The 15,862-nt window shown below is 39.7% G+C and overlaps 1 protein-coding gene across 1 annotated transcript in view; it reads right to left on the bottom strand.

Annotated features, from left to right (window-relative positions):
- Positions 1–15,288, bottom strand: part of RECK (reversion inducing cysteine rich protein with kazal motifs) — an 85,356-nt gene extending 70,068 nt beyond the window's left edge. The window contains exons 1-3 of the mRNA XM_011288552.4: positions 15,114–15,288; positions 3,111–3,169; positions 237–311 (exon numbers count right to left, since the gene is read on the bottom strand). Of these exons, the coding sequence (XP_011286854.1) occupies positions 237–311; positions 3,111–3,169; positions 15,114–15,213 (234 nt within the window). The 5' untranslated portion in view covers positions 15,214–15,288. The remainder of the gene's footprint in view (positions 1–236; positions 312–3,110; positions 3,170–15,113) is intronic.
- Between the last annotated feature and the right edge of the window lie 574 nt (positions 15,289–15,862).

Raw genomic sequence — 15,862 nt, 5'->3', positions numbered from 1 at the left:
ATACATGTACATTTAATATTATTTTTATACCTACATTATAGGATAAATGATAAAAGATGAAAGATAATATCTACCGAGCAATCTGTGTGATCTTTTAAAAGTACCTTGCTAAATCGAACATTTTAATCTGATCACAACCTCAAACCATTTTGAAAAATTTCCTGAATCAAGGAGTTAACTCATTAGATGGCTTCATTTAGACAAAAGCTTCCATAGTTAAGTTAAACAAGACCTACCATTGTTTCAGGGCAATAATCTGGGGCTCGCTGTAACAGATGCTTTAGTCGGGATTCACTTTTTGAGGAGAATATCTATTTGACAAAACAAAACAAAACAAAAGGTTTTTGTGGCATTTTTTTTTTGGTAAGAAATAAGAATGGGCAAAATTTATTGTCCTCTATACTTACCAGTTGTCTAGGATATTTTCCAACTTCCTTTTATAAATGGAAAACCTTTTGAAAGATCTAAATTAAGCTGAGCTAACATCTCTTAAAAGGTTGGTTAGTTTGGCAAATAATCAAGAAAGTCCATATATGCAAGTCTAGACCCTTTTCTAATGACCAAAAATGGAGAAAACCGGGCTACCAAATCTGTTGGAGAACAAAGGAGAAAAAGAAAGAAGAAAACAGAAAAGAAAAAAAAAGTTCATTCTAAACTGTTCTATAAACTGCTTTTAGTTAACTGATGACAATGTAAAACAGATTATGTCATGTCCTTGATATTAGTGACGAACAAATTTGTGAATAGCATTATGGCACAAACTTCCATAAAATGGCATTAAATAGAGACAAAGTCATGGTGGGGGGGGGTAGGGGCTTTTATTTTATTTTTTCATTTTTATTTAATTTATTTTTTTTAATTTACATCCAAGTTAGTTATCATATAGTGCAGCAGTGATTTCAGGAGGCACAAAGTCATTTTTAATAAAGATGCTGAGGAGCTGACAAGTTTGTTCACCAGGCTAACTGGCTCTCTTCCAAAATAGAACTTTAATTAATGTGATTACAATTTGATGTCTCAGTAAATTATAAACCATTACATGTATCAGACAGAACTTCATGGTTACCTGCAAATAGTCAAGACTGTGAAATCCATGAATGCTAAGGACAATGAAAAAGGATTTATCTCCAGTTAGTTTTAACAGCCATTTTTCTCCCAAACTATCAACTATAATTAATAAGTGACAAGAGCTAGAATATCACCATTTTGCAACCCCTAGTGAATTAATGCATTTAGGCAATTATCAACAATGGCTGTAATGTTAACTACAAAAAGAGACAACCAGACACAAACATTATAAGTAAGATCTGCTGAATAAACAAAACAAAACAAAAACCTAACCTGAATCTTATCAAGCCTCTGGACTTGTCTCATTAGGTAACTGCTAGCCGTGTGTGACCATCTAAATTCAAACTCAAATCAGTTAAAATCAAATAAAATTTAAACTCAGTTCCTCAAACTTCTCTTTCTCTTCAATCTCTTTTTTTTTTAAGTTTATTTATTTATTTTGAGAGACAGAAAGAGTAAGTGCAAACAAGTGGGGCAGGGCAGAGAGAGAGGGAGGGAGAGACAGAATCTCAAGCAGGCCCCACACTGTCAGTGAGGAGCCTGACTCAGAGCTTGAACCCACGATGAGATCATGATCTGAGCCCAAACCAAAAGTGATGCTTAACTGGCTGAGCCACCTAGGCACACCTTTCCTCAACTTCTTTAAACACATTTCAAATGTTTACCTGGCACATATAGCTGTGGCTACTATATTGGATCACACAGATACAGAATATTTTCATCACTGCAGAAAGCTCTCTGGATAGCCCTGCTTTAAATCTACCTACCACTTACTAAGACATACAGAGGAAAGAGGAACACATTAAATGATATCATGGGTTACAAACAGCATAATTCAGATTGTGAGAAACTCTACAGGATAAATGACCAGATTTATTCATTAAATAAGCAAAGTTAGGAAAGCAGTGTTTCCAAAAGCAGCAGAACTATTTTAAAAGCTCCCTTATGGTGACACTATCTAGGGACCATTTCTGCTTTTAAAAGCTACTGTTCTGGCAGTAAATTTGCAGAAAACTTAATTTGCTATATTGTTTTGACATGAAGTCTCTAGCAGTTACCTAGATGAGCTGAGTCACTGTCTTGTTTTATAATTAGAGAGTATCTTGCAAAATCTTTCTAAATTCACAATATTGTTTGAGAGAAGTTTTAATCCCAGTTAGGTAGCTCTCTAAATTTTAGGCAGTGACAAAATCTACATTATTGAAAACTCTTTAAAAGGCAATTGAGGCCATTCATTCTCAAGTGCCAAGGCCAGCACTACACAACCAAGGGGATGAAAGAAAGGCAGACTTTATGACCAGGTATTGTCTCAGTGGAATTTTACTTAAAAGGTTCAACCAGAAAAATTCAAATTCACAGTAAAGTTTGAAGAGCAGTACAACACCCACATAGTCTTCATGTAGATTACTCATTATTAACATTTTGCAACATTTGCTTTAACTCTCTCTACATACACAGATATTATTGCTATTTTGGAACATTTTATAATTCATTACAGACATGATCATTTATTCCTAAATCCCAGCATGTTATCTCCCAAGAGCAAGGACACTGTCCTATGTCACTGCAATACAATCACCAAATTTAGGATCACAGCACTGATACATTATCACTAGAGCCCATATTCAAATTTCACCAATTTATCCCAATAACGTTATTGATAGCATTTTTTTTTAAATTCCAGGATCACATATTGCATTTAGTGTCATATCTCTGTAGTTCCCTTTAATCTTGAAGTTTCTTAACACTGATAACTTTGAAGACTTCAGGCTGTTGTTTTGAGGAATATCCCTCAATCTTGGTTTGCCCTATTGTTTCCTCAATGATTCAGGTTATGCATTTTTGGCAGGAATCCTACTAAAGAAGCTGTGCTCCTTTTCAGTGCATCATGTCAGCAGACACACATTAATTTGTTCCATTACTGGTGATGTGAACTGTGATCACTTGGTTAAGGTGCTGTCCAACAGATTTCTCTGAAACAATTATACTTTGCATAAACAGTTACATAACCAATAGCCATGACAATTATTACATAAGCTTACCTGTTCACATACGTCATGGCACATTTGGTTATCCTTTGAATGATTACAACACAGTGCACCTAGGAGAAAAAATAAACACCAGATGTTGCCCACTGTTAATTTAAAAAGATGATTAAACTAAATCAGATGGCTACACAAACCGCTTATTCAACAGATTATTATTCATTTTAACTCAACAAACTTTTACCACATACCTATCACAAGCCAAGGCCAGTGCTGGGTTTGAGGACATGGTCCCTGCCCTAAAGAAGCTTGCAGGCTAACAGGGGAGATGGTCATACATACTTTCTGTGTGCCAGAATTTTACTAAATTTGCTTTATGCATTACACCTCATTCAATCCTTATAATTACTCTATAGGCTAGATTCTATTATTGTGCCTATAATGTAAGACTAAGCGATAAAAAGGAAGTGAATTTTGTTTTGGACATGTTAAATATAAGGTTCCTATCAGACACCCAGATGGAAATTCCAGTAAAATCAGAAAATTCAAGCCTGGATTGCAGGTAAAGTCAAGCCTAAAGATCCAATTTGGAAGTCATCAGTATAAAGGAGGTATAGTACATGGAAACGAGTGACATTGTCTAGGGAGAGTTCTAGTGAGAAGTGACCACAGCACCAAATTCAAAAAACACAAAATCTGAGACATGGGAAGGAACAAGGAAAGAGACAGAGATGCAACAGTCAGAGGGGTAGGTCAGCCGCGAGAGAGTAGCATTAAGAAGAGGGAGTAGTGTCATGCACCCAAACATACAAGTCAGATTGAAGAATCAAAAAAGGAAATGGCCACTTAGTAATCCTCAAAAGGTATTCTGTGGAGAAGTGAATGATACTAAGGAGTAAACCAGAGGTGTGGAAGTATAAACAACAAATATAGGCTCTCAAGAAGTCTGGCAGAAATGGGAGGGAAAAAGAGAGTAGCAGTTACAGGAGGAAGCAGGATCAAGTTAAGAAAACCCTCCCTCCCCCTTTTTAGTTGGCCTTGGTCCCTGATTCCTTGGAGAAAGACTCTAAATCCTGGGAATTTCTAGAGTAATAGCTGTATCTTTGTTATGCTAGTGAGGTGGACTCCCCCCTCAGATAGCTTCAGGATGGGGACTGGCCTAGCCAGAAACACTAGCCTTATGTTTAGAAGGCTGGGGCTTTGAGCCACAGGACATCAGCCCAACCTCCAGCAGGAGAGGGAAATGGACATCAAGTTCAACCATATGGCCAATAATCCAATCAACCATGTCTATCTATATGATGGAATTCTAATGAATACTAGATATCAAAGCTCAGGGGACCTTTTCTAGTTGGTGAAGATGCTAGTGTGCCGGGAGGGTGATTCTATGAGGAGAAGGCACAGAAGCTCTGCATTTCCTCCCAGACCTCATCCTGTGTATGTCTCTTCATTTGGCTGGTCTTCCTGATTTGTATTCTTGATAATAAAACTGTGATCATAACTATCATGCTTCCCTGAGCTCTATGCATCATTCTAGTGAATTACTGATTCTGGGGTGGTTGTGGGAAGCCCGGATTTATAGCCAGTTGTTCAGAAGTGTGGGTGGCCTGGGGACTCCTAAGGGCGGCTCCTATCTGGGCTAAGTGTTGTGTTGTTCGGCATCATGCCCTTTAACCTGTAGAGTCTGTTCTAACTCTGGGTGGTTAGTGTCAGAACTGAACTGTCATACACACAGTTGTGGATGAAATAGGAGATTCGAGAAATGAGGTGATTGCCAGAAAGGGATGTGGATTAAAGAAAAGGCACTGAGTTTGGGGCTAGGGATACAACAGTGAATAAATGTTATGTTCTCTGACTTTATCCGGTCTGATGGTAGAACAAAGTCTAGACAAGAGGGTAGGATATAAGGTCACTCACTAATAAATTAAGAGGAAAGCTGACAGCCTCCATTTTTTTTTTAGTGAAACACAGATTAGGTTTGAAAACAAAAAGGGTTGAGATGGGGTTGGAGGCTTGAGGTGAAATTGTAGAAGTGTGGAACAGTCACTTCAGAGAATAGAGAAAGGCAACTATAAATAGGTCCCTCAAACTTGTATTCTACTCATGACTTTTAGTATCTATCCCTCAGCAGAAAAATTTCATGTTCAAATAAACTGGGAAATAAGGACTAAAAAAAGTTACAGAGAATTCCTTACTGCAGGACCAAAGCCTTTAATATGTTTATATATTATTAATCTCCCAAAAAGGGATCCAAGTAGACAGACTTCTCAGAGCACAGAACATTTTTTTCATGCCACTTACTAAATTTCAGAATACCAATTTGAGAAACATGAAATTAGAGGAAAGGAGAAATGTTGCCAAGCAGCATTACAAGCCTAAGGAAATGCATAAATTGGCTATAAAGATAATCAGCAGGGACATGTTATTATTCTAGAGTGGACCTGAATGGAAAAAAGATACAGCTAGCTGGATTGATCAGGGGCTGTCAAAAGAGACAAGAAGATGAAAATATTTCAGACAGCTGGATCTGATACAATAGTTTAAAATAGAAATTTGCAACATAATCTCTTCAAATGCAATCTATACAATTTCATTACACAAAGTAGATGAAAGAAGAGCTTTTTTAGTGAAGGTAGGATTTGTATGGGGGGAAAGGAAAGAATAAATAGATGAATAAAATAAGTCCTCTTTAGATCTTACAAGGAAAGCCTTCTACATTCAAAACTGGAATTTGTTCTCTATAAAACAGTGTCAAAGTATATGATACTACTGGCATATTACTATAGTTTTGTTCCATAGAAGACGATTGTGGGGCTGGCTTTCCAATATTATTTCTATGAAAAAAAAAAAAAAGTGGCTTCAAGTTCTAAACGCTTGACTTACAAATTCTGAAGAATATAAAAACGTCACTAAATCAGAAGAAGAAAAAGTCCCTTGTTTGTAAAGCTATAGTTACTTTCTTAGAAACTTTAATTCGAGGGGAGAGGGGGGCAATCACTCATGAGGCTTTCTCAAAACACCCTTTCTTCCCTGCCATGCCATGCTAAGCTTCCCCCCACCCCCAACTTCTAAGATTTAGTTATGTCCCCAGCCTCATTACTCATTAGAATGGGGAGGGCAGGTAGGAAAAAGAAAAACAAAACACAAAAAGGGCTCTCCTGTGTGATAATAATGTACTCTTTTGAAGTCCTGTAGAAATTGCCACTTTCTACTAGCCTCTAACACAAAGGTCATTTGAGGGCAAAAAATCCAGCTGATCGTGAGCAAAGATAACTCAGGATAACATATGGTCCCAATAAGCACAAGCTTAGCAAAAAGTAAACAATCAGGCAGACAAGAGTCTGATCTGGGCCTGGGGATTTTTGAAAAACAGTTTCTTGGAGCAAAGGTCTATTTCAGAACAGAAACAAAATGTGTTATAATTAAAAGTCCAATAACAATGGAAAGTTTTATTAAAAACATAAATATAAAAGCCTATTTTTTTCCTATTTAATAGTTAAGGTCAAATTTACAATGTAGTGACCCCCAAAGTTAAATTTTTAAAATAATTCTTTTTTTTCACTAAGAAACTCCAAGCTTTGGAAAATAAAAAGAACAATGATCTATAGTCCCACTGTCTTGCCAGAACCTATGTTGACATTTTGACATATTTCTTTCTAGTCTTTTCAAAAGCCTTCTGATAATTCTGACAATATGGGATTACAGAGGGCAGCCCAAAGTCTTCTGGTAATAACTCCCTTCCCCCTCCCAATGGAGCATTCCTCTGTAATAGTGCATTTCCTCCCTTGAGAGGGCTGCCACCCTCCATGAACAGGCTCAGGGGACCTAAACTCCATCACATTTTCCGTACCCTCTTCTTAACCTTAGCCATTATTACATTGGCGCACATTTTCCTTCCTTTGAAACTTGTTAGAATCTTTAACACTGCATATTTTTCAAGAAATAAATGTCTTCAAATAGACATCAATTCATATGCCTTCATTAAGAATGGGGAGAAGGGATTCAAATGCAATTAACGTGGTAATTAAAGGTCTTTGTCTTTTTTAGAGCTATTAAAATGGGTTAATTGGGTCATTTAACAATTAGAATCCAAAAAAACTCTCCAAAGCCTTATGTTTTTATATGGCAATGGATTCTAAAAATACTTTGTATTTATAATTTGTTTTTAAACTAATTTCTTATTCTTCAAGAAAAATAGTTTAAAACCTGCTTATTTGCATGAAATGGAATGGAACAGATAAAGGTAAATTAGTTCAAAATAAAATTTGATATTCACATTATGAAAATACAAAGCTCAGGTGTTATCCTCATTAACGACACATAAGGACAAGTGTCATATTTTGCACTCTTATTCCAAGAGTCTGTAATTACAAAATTAATAAAACAAAAACCCAAACAGATTGCTAAAAGACATATATATTGGCTTTAAGGAGGTACAATCTAGAAACATGCAAGCAGAATTACCTAATAATTAGAAACATCAAGGTTTGGCTAATCGTTTGGGTCACATGTGTACTAAAGATAGGCAAGTAAGCAGGAAGCACATGCTCCAGCCACAAGGGAAAAATGCAACTTCTAAGACCAACCAGCACTTAAAACAACAAATACACACCCTAATCTAAAACTAAAATATTCATAGAATTATAGGATTTTTGAAGTTAAAAGGAATTTTGCCACAAAAACCTCCTAAAAGCTATAATTCAATTTAGTTAATTAAAAGCTATTCTTGTTTTCTTTTCTAAAGAAAATAAAGATTCCTCCTAATTAATGTCTTCCTAAAGAATTACTAAAACAGAATATATACATATATATATCCCGCACTGTTGAGAAAAAAACTAAATCTGAGCTGATACTAGAAAACGTCATTCTAAATAAAAAAGACATGTTAACAAAAAACTGATCTTGGGGCGCCTGGGTGGCTGAGTTGTTTGAGCAACCAACTTTTGATTTAGGCTCAGGTCATGATCTCATGGTTGGGTTGGTGGGACAGAGCCCCGCCTTGGGCTCAGGTCTGACAGCCTGAAGCCTGCTTGGGATTCTCTCTCTGCCCCTCCCCTGCTCGCACTTACTCGCCTGCATGTGCACTCTTTCACTCTCTCTCTCAAAATAAATAAATAAACATTTAAAGCAATAAATAAATAAAACATTTAAAAGCTGATCTTTCCTTTTTAACATTTTTTAAAAAAATTTGAGACAGAGAGAGTGCATATGTGCGTAAGCTGGGGCATGGGGCAGAGGGAGAGAGAGAATCTCAAGTGGGCTCCAAGCTCAGGCCAGAGCCTGATGTAAGGCTCATTCTTACAACCCTGGAATCTTGACCTGAGCAGAAATCGAGTTGGACACTCCACCGACTGAGCCACCCAGGTGCCTCTGATCTTACTTTTAATCATATTTTTATTTTCAAAACAGCCTGGAAATTGACACTTTTAAAGCATTTAAATGACAACTACATCTTCAACTTATAAGTACATTCTTGCAATCATTATACTTATTCCTTTAAAGATATGTGTATGTTTGGGTTTATATACAAAATATATTATCACCTAAGGAAGAGCCAAACAGTAAAGTGATTACCCATATATGCACTATCTGCATTCAACATTGCTAACATTTTGTCATACTGCTTTATTTATCTAGAAAGATATATGTATTTTTTCTGAATTATTGGCAAGTTACAGATATCCTTCTCCATTGCCTGACAAACAGCCAATTATATTCACTTAAATTTTTAAAATAATTCTTTTTTTTTCACTAAGAAACTCCAAGCTTTGGAAAGTAAAAAGAACAATGATCTATAGTCCCACTGTCTTGCCAGAACCTATGTTGACATTTTGACATATTTCTTTCTAGTCTTTTCAAAAACCTTCTGATAATTCTGACAATATGGGATTACAGAGGGCAGCCCAAAGTCTTCTGGTAATAACTCCCTTCCCCCTCCCAATTACCAATATGACTGCCACATAGACCTTTCATAATGTCACTCTTCTAATAAAGGGCCCACAATGGCCTCTTGCGATTCCAATTCTAAACTTTGCAAATCTTCCTTTAACCTTACCTTCCCTGACCTTCTATTATTTTTCAACAAGGAAAGCCTATAGTTACCTTGAACACTGCCTTCTGACTGAAATGCTTAGTGCCCTTTCCCTGCTGACCTAAATCCCAAATACTTTCAACTTTTAAATCCTACCTCAACTCTTAGTACCAATAACTCCAAGCTCTGTTTGATTTTCTGGCCCTGATATTCTAGTCAGAACTGGCAACCTTAACATTTCAATCTTCTCTAACCATATCATGTGTGTACTTATGGTATCCCCAGTTTGACGGTAAACTTCTTGTATCCATTTAGCATAATGTCCAGCTCAAAAAATGTTATTCATTGGTTAATAAGTAACAATTTCCTAGTTATACAAAGGCTTTTACCAGCAAAAGGTACAAAAAGTTTTATTTCTCCCACCGTAACACTTTAGTACCACATTTCATATGGTGACTAACCCATAATTTAGCAATATCATAAGAGGTTTGGGCCTAGAACAAAAGATAAATTGGACAATCACATACGCAGGCACAGAAGTATGCAGCCAGCTGGGGATGGGCCCTGCAGCCATAGGTCAAGAAGAGTTGGGGCAGGGGAAGCTGAAATTTTATGGTAGTACAGAAACGATGAGTAAAAAGAAGAAGCTGGTTGGTGGAGAGTGAGTGGGAAATGCAAGAGATGCACCGAGAAGCTATGAAAGGTAGAGAGAGACTGCCCCTAACAGCAGTCTTAGCTCCTGGCAGCTTTCCAGTTCCCACAGCAGCCCTCAGGGCTGCTCTGCTGAATTTCCTACCTTTGGATTTCCATGTGTCTCCCTGTTAGATGCTACACAACTAGCCCCCAATCCTGAGCTACCTTGGTTTCTGTTCCCTTAGGGGGTCAAAAAACCCTTAACCTAGACATTCATCATTACGAAACAACTAAAGCAAATGACTCTCCTTAAGGTCCTCCTCACGGATGCTAATAGCCAGTATTCTTGGATAACTCCTTTGCTCATTCTATGCTGCAGGCCTCCCATCTATAAAACAAAGAACCTAAAAGTATAAAGTCTGGCTCCCAGTGGTATATTCCATAATGAGAAAGTTTCTCTTAATACTATACTTTTCTTGATGTCTTCATGTTATCTGTGTGCTTTACAGCACCCATCACATTATGTGCTATATACTTGACTAAATCACATTTTTCCTCAGAAATACTCTCCAGATTTAGAATATAAACTGATACATACTACTATAATCACATAATGTTAGCAATGTAGATATACATATATTGGTGATATTTAATGTCTGAATTTCCTACTAAACGATAAACCCCATGAAAGCAGAGACTATGTCTGTTTTTGCACATCACTTTGTATCTGGTGCCTATCACGGTGTCTGGCACTATTAACAGCTTAACAAATATTTGCTTCATGGATTACTGACAGGTATGAAATTTAGCTTAATGAGCAATAGACCTAGGGCAGTTATTCCTAATATCTATCTTAAACATATACAAAAACAGAACTTTTGATGCTCTTGGCTCACCTGCCAACTCTCCTCTAATCTGCTCCTACCCATCTTCCCGACTTCAGTAAATGGCATCATGTTTTACAAAATTGCTCAAGGTTAAAAATCTACAAATAATCTTTAATTTTTCCTTCCCTCACTTCCCACATCCAATCCATCAGCAATATATCTTGAACTTCTCGTCTTCTATCCCCACCATCACTTCACTCTAAGTCACCATTATCTCCTGCTTCAACTACTACAGAGGTCTTCTAGTCAACCTGCTTTTACTCCTACCCTACCATAATCACATTTTTTTTTCATTCAGCAGCTAGAGTGATCTAAAATATAAATCAAAGCTTATATCTCTTACATAATAGTCTACCAGTTTCTTTCTGCACAATAAAATAATGCAGAATAATCCTTATGTGGCTTTTTGCAAGGCTCAGCATCATTAGCTCTAGCCTACTCTCCTGCGCCCTATGCTGCAACCAAACAGTTCCTTCTTGCCTTAGAGCCTCTGCACTTTCTGGTCTCTATCTCTGTCTTTCTTAAGACCTTTAGTCTTCAGATTTTGCTGAACTTTACCTTTTCAAAGAGGCCTCTCTTCTCATCACTATGTAAAGAACTCCCCCCTCTACTCACATGTAGCAAACACTCAATAAGTATTTTTCAAATGGACAAACTCGTGCAAGTATGCTTTGTTCTTTTAAAAACTACATTTCAAGTATATAATAACCACCTCCTTGACATTGTCCCACATTTTGTCTAGAAGAGGCACACTTTTGGTGAAAAGTATGATTATTGAAACTGCTTAAATCTAGGGATATGAGACAGGAACTTTTTTCAGCACACCAGAATAAACTGTATCTGGTCTATCACCAATCCTAGCTCTTTCCACAATGTGGGCCAAGATATGTTTTTGTGAAGAGAATCTGTTTTTTATTACTTTCCTCTAGATAGTGTTTGCTTTTTTCTAACTTAAAATTCATTACATTCTTTTTCAGGATTCTAGGCTATTACATAATTCCTTAAATGTCAACTTACTGAAATTTAGCCCTTAATGTTACATCTTTCCTTCTTTCATACCACTACAAAACATCTTAAATAGAAACAGAGCTACTATTAGGTGCCATGACACACAGAGCCTGAGATCTGAGCATAGGGTCCCATCCCATCCTTCAAAGAGAACATTAGAAATGGGCAGGGGTAGCGGGGCGGCGTGTGGGGCTGAGATTGGAAAGTACACTGGGATAGGAAGAGTGGCACTACTCCAATGTAGAGGTGTGGCCAAACTTCACAAGACAAAATAATCACTGAGTAAGTAATATCATTCCTTCACCTCCACCCCCAGGAATAGCAATAAATATCTCTAAGAACAAATAAGACTTGTAAAGCCTTATACCAGAGGATACACGAGTACCCAGTCTTGGAGAGGAAAAAGAAGACTGATCAGGAATAAAAGCCAGGCAGGCCTTCAGTGAAACACAATTTAATATTTTGTTCTCAATTTTTATTTAGGATTGAAATCCACAGTGGAAGCTTTTGTCCATTGTATTATTCAATATCTTTTATGTAAGGACCAGGCAATACATGCTTCCTAGAATTTAGTACAAGGGACAAATCTCACTTTTAGCTCAAAGTTGAAATTTTTTTTTTTTTTTTTTATCAAACAATGCAAACTCTATGCTGTCATGGACTTTTAGAGCTGGAAGGGTCTTTAGAAATTATCTAGCCCAGCATTTTCTAAAGCATCCTTTAGGTGTCACGAACAAAAAAAGAGCTCTATAAGCAAACGAATTTCTTTTTTTCTATAATTGTTGAGATACAAATCAGGTTACATTAATTAAACAAGAAGGCCATTAGACTGAGGTGGTTTTAATGCCTCAGTAGCCTATTTATACAGGCCAAAACCTACGTTTATAATACCTCAAGATTAAGAAATCGAAACCTAAGGTCAACCAATCACAAACAGCCACCTGGGCTTTCTGGATAAGGCAACTTCTTAACCTATAGCCAATCAAATAATTTCCTTGTTTGCTTCCACATCTTCTCTATGAAAATCTTTCCTCCAGCTCCTGTCACTTCCCATTCAGTGCTATTGGATTCAAATCAATTTTTGCTCAAATAAACTCTTAAAAATTTTAATATGCCTTAGTTTACACATTAACAATCATGACCACTAAATTCACCTTTTGACTTTTATTTATTTTTTAAGTAATCTCTACACCCAACCTGGGTCTTGAACTTACAACTGGAGATCGAGAGTCACATGCTCTACTAGCTGAGCCAGCCAGGCTCCCCCTAAACTCACCCTTTTAAAGCGTACAATTCAGGGCGCCTGAGCGGCTCAATCGGTTAAGTCTCTTGGTTTCCACTCAGGTTATAATCTCATGGTTCGTGGGTTCGAGCCCCACATCAGGTTCCACAGCTGGCAGCCCGGAGCCTGCTTTGGATTCTCTCTCTCCCTCTCTCTCTCTGCCACTCTTGGCTTACTCTATCTCTGTCTTTCTCAAAATAAATAAACAAACTAGGGGCGCCTGGGTGGCTCAGTCGGTTGAGCGTCCGACTTCAGCTCAGGTCATGATCTCGTGGTCTGTGAGTTCGAGCCCCGGGTCGGGCTGTGTGCTGACAGCTCAGAGCCTAGAGGCTGCTTCAGATGCTGTGTCTCCCTCTCTCCCTGCCCTTCCCCCACTCATGCTCTGTCTATCTCTGTCAAAAATAAATAAACATTTAAAAAATTTAAATAAATAAGCAAACTTAAAATAGTAAAGTGTACAATTCAGTTGTTTTTAGTATATTCATGGAGTTGTGCAACCATCACTACTACTTAATTTCAGAACATTTTCATTTTTGTTAAAAGAAACTTCATACCTATTAGCAGTCTTTTTCCCATTCCCCCAGCAAACAAGTTTCTTTACTATAGCATCTTTGGACCCTTTATCGTGACTCTAACATGTTTTGTGAATTTATAAGAGAAGGGTACAATGTGAAGTGTTTCCCAAACATATGTAATAGGTAACATTTCAGTGCTTACTATACGCTATTCTAAATTCTATACATGTATTACTTCAATTAATTCTCACAATAAAATCCAAAAGGTACCGTATATAGTAACTGTGGATATTAACACAGAGAAAGATTAAGGCTAAGTAACTTGTTCAGATATTCTTAATTACTCCACTCTAATATTTCCCACAGAATCAACTGGTTGTGGGATGAGAATGGACAACTAGTATTCTATGGGCCATAACTTTGAAATGCTTTAGATCAACTTAATGAGAAAAAATGGGGCCCAGAAAGGTAAGCTGACTTAGCCAAGAATACACAGCATATTCCTATTTTCTCTCTTCCTCTCCTTTGATTTCTAACTGACAGCTAAATTTGGAACCCCATTACAATTAACTATCTAATCCCAAGTTCCTGACACAATTCTCGCCCACCTTTAAATACTTTATCTTCTTAAAACAAAAACAAAAAAGAAACTTTTAACATTGTAAACTGCCTTAAAACCTTGTTGGGATTGATTTTGCTCTTTCTACGTGTCTCTGCCTGTAGGCAATGCACATCCCCACCACTCTGCATGTATAAATCCCAGCCATCTTTCAATGTGGGCGCAGCTGGAGGATCCCTCAATTTTCCTCCTACCCTCGATCGATGTCATCTCTCTCCCTCTGTGCACCCACAGCCTTCCATCTCCTCTGGACACTCTGGCCTTGAATTCCAGCGGCTTGTGTCCGGCGGTACCCCACCTCCTGGCCAGAGAGCTCGCAGAGGGCAGGAGTTGGCATCAACTCCTAAAGCCCGGCACGTGGGAGATACTCTACCAGCACTGAACAATTTCTTATCCATTCTTGGTTTAATTCCTCAAGAGCAAGAACACAGCTCTCCTTAAGCCTGCTAGCCGCCCCCCCCCCCCCCGAAAGCAGAGTTTACTGATTTTTAATCTGTCTCCCGCCAGAGCCCAGCGCTGCCTTGGACACACAGTGCACCCACCGCGGGTGGCAGCAGAAGTGGATTTAGCAGGCTCGGGCCGATTCTCTTCAGAGACTTGAACCTGGCAGGCTGTGGGCCCCATCAACGCTCGCCGCCCGAGGTCTGCCTTACTGAACCGAGGGTCAAGTTACAACTGGCCAGGGCGGCGGTAAGGCGCCTGCACCTCGGAAATCCCATCCAACCCTCGCCACCGTTCCGGGCGAAGGCATTTCACCCTCTTCTGACAGAGACCTGAGCCCGGTGTGGGGTTGAGGGCCGAGACGGGGGCCCCTGCCCTGTGGGTGACAGAGCAAGGCCTCGAACCCGGGTCACTGTTCCCAGGGCAGCAGATGACCGCGGCGGACAGAGCGGGAGTGAGGAGGGCTCCTCGCTCGTCCCGTCTCGACGCCCCCTCCCGCCCGCTGGGACCTCCGGACCCTGGGTCACCGCACTAGGTCCAGGTCTGGGGGTCGCGCGCACCCCCGCCCCCTGCTCCGCGCCATCTTGGAGAGCTGAGGCGGCCGCCCCGGACCGCCCCGAACCGTTGCTCCAGCAGTTACTCACCCGCACTGCCCGGGGCCAGGCCCCCTGCCACCTCCGCGACCTCCGCCACGGCCAGGAGAAGCAGCAGCGCGCCTCGACGGGAGGCCGGGACGACCGCCATGTCCGGGCCAGGGGGTCCGGAGCCACGGGATGCTCGGACCCAGCCTGGCCGCCGCGGCTGCTCGCGGAGGCCCCGCCCCGGCGCCCTGGACCTTTAGTGATTGGCTGCGGCGCGCTCAGGCCCCGCCCCTCGGCCTCTGGGAGGTTCCAAAACCTGCTGGGGGCGGGAACATTCCCGAGACCCCGGCTCTTTGTTAGGACACAGCTGTGTGACGGCTTGTGTAGCGGAGTCCCGCAGCCAGCGTTCCCCAATCAGACGATGTCAGAGCTGGAAGGGCTCTTACAACGCCTCTAACACCACCCGAACTTTACGGCTGGGGGTCACTGAGGCTCAGAAAGGAGACGGACCTTTCCAAGACTTGCAAGTCCAAGCCTGAACCAAAGGGACCTCTCCCTTTCACTTCTCTTTACCCTGAATGAGCTTCTTAATATCCTTTCTGCCTCACATCCAAAGAAGGCACCCGGGTCAACCCGACCTCCCTTAAAATCTGAGGGGCACTGACCAAGACATGGTCCCCTAACAGGGGACGGAGGGACAGATTCGCCACCAAAGCTCATGTAGCACATGTAGCCCCTATATGTCTTTGATGTACAGTTTAAGTACCAATTCCTATTAGGAAAAGGTGAGGGTTGGAATGCTTGTGTATCTA

The sequence above is a fragment of the Felis catus genome, chromosome D4 (genome assembly GCF_018350175.1).
Source record: "Felis catus isolate Fca126 chromosome D4, F.catus_Fca126_mat1.0, whole genome shotgun sequence".
Lineage (NCBI taxonomy): Eukaryota > Metazoa > Chordata > Mammalia > Carnivora > Felidae > Felis > Felis catus.
This window is presented reverse-complemented; position numbering and strand designations above follow the sequence as displayed.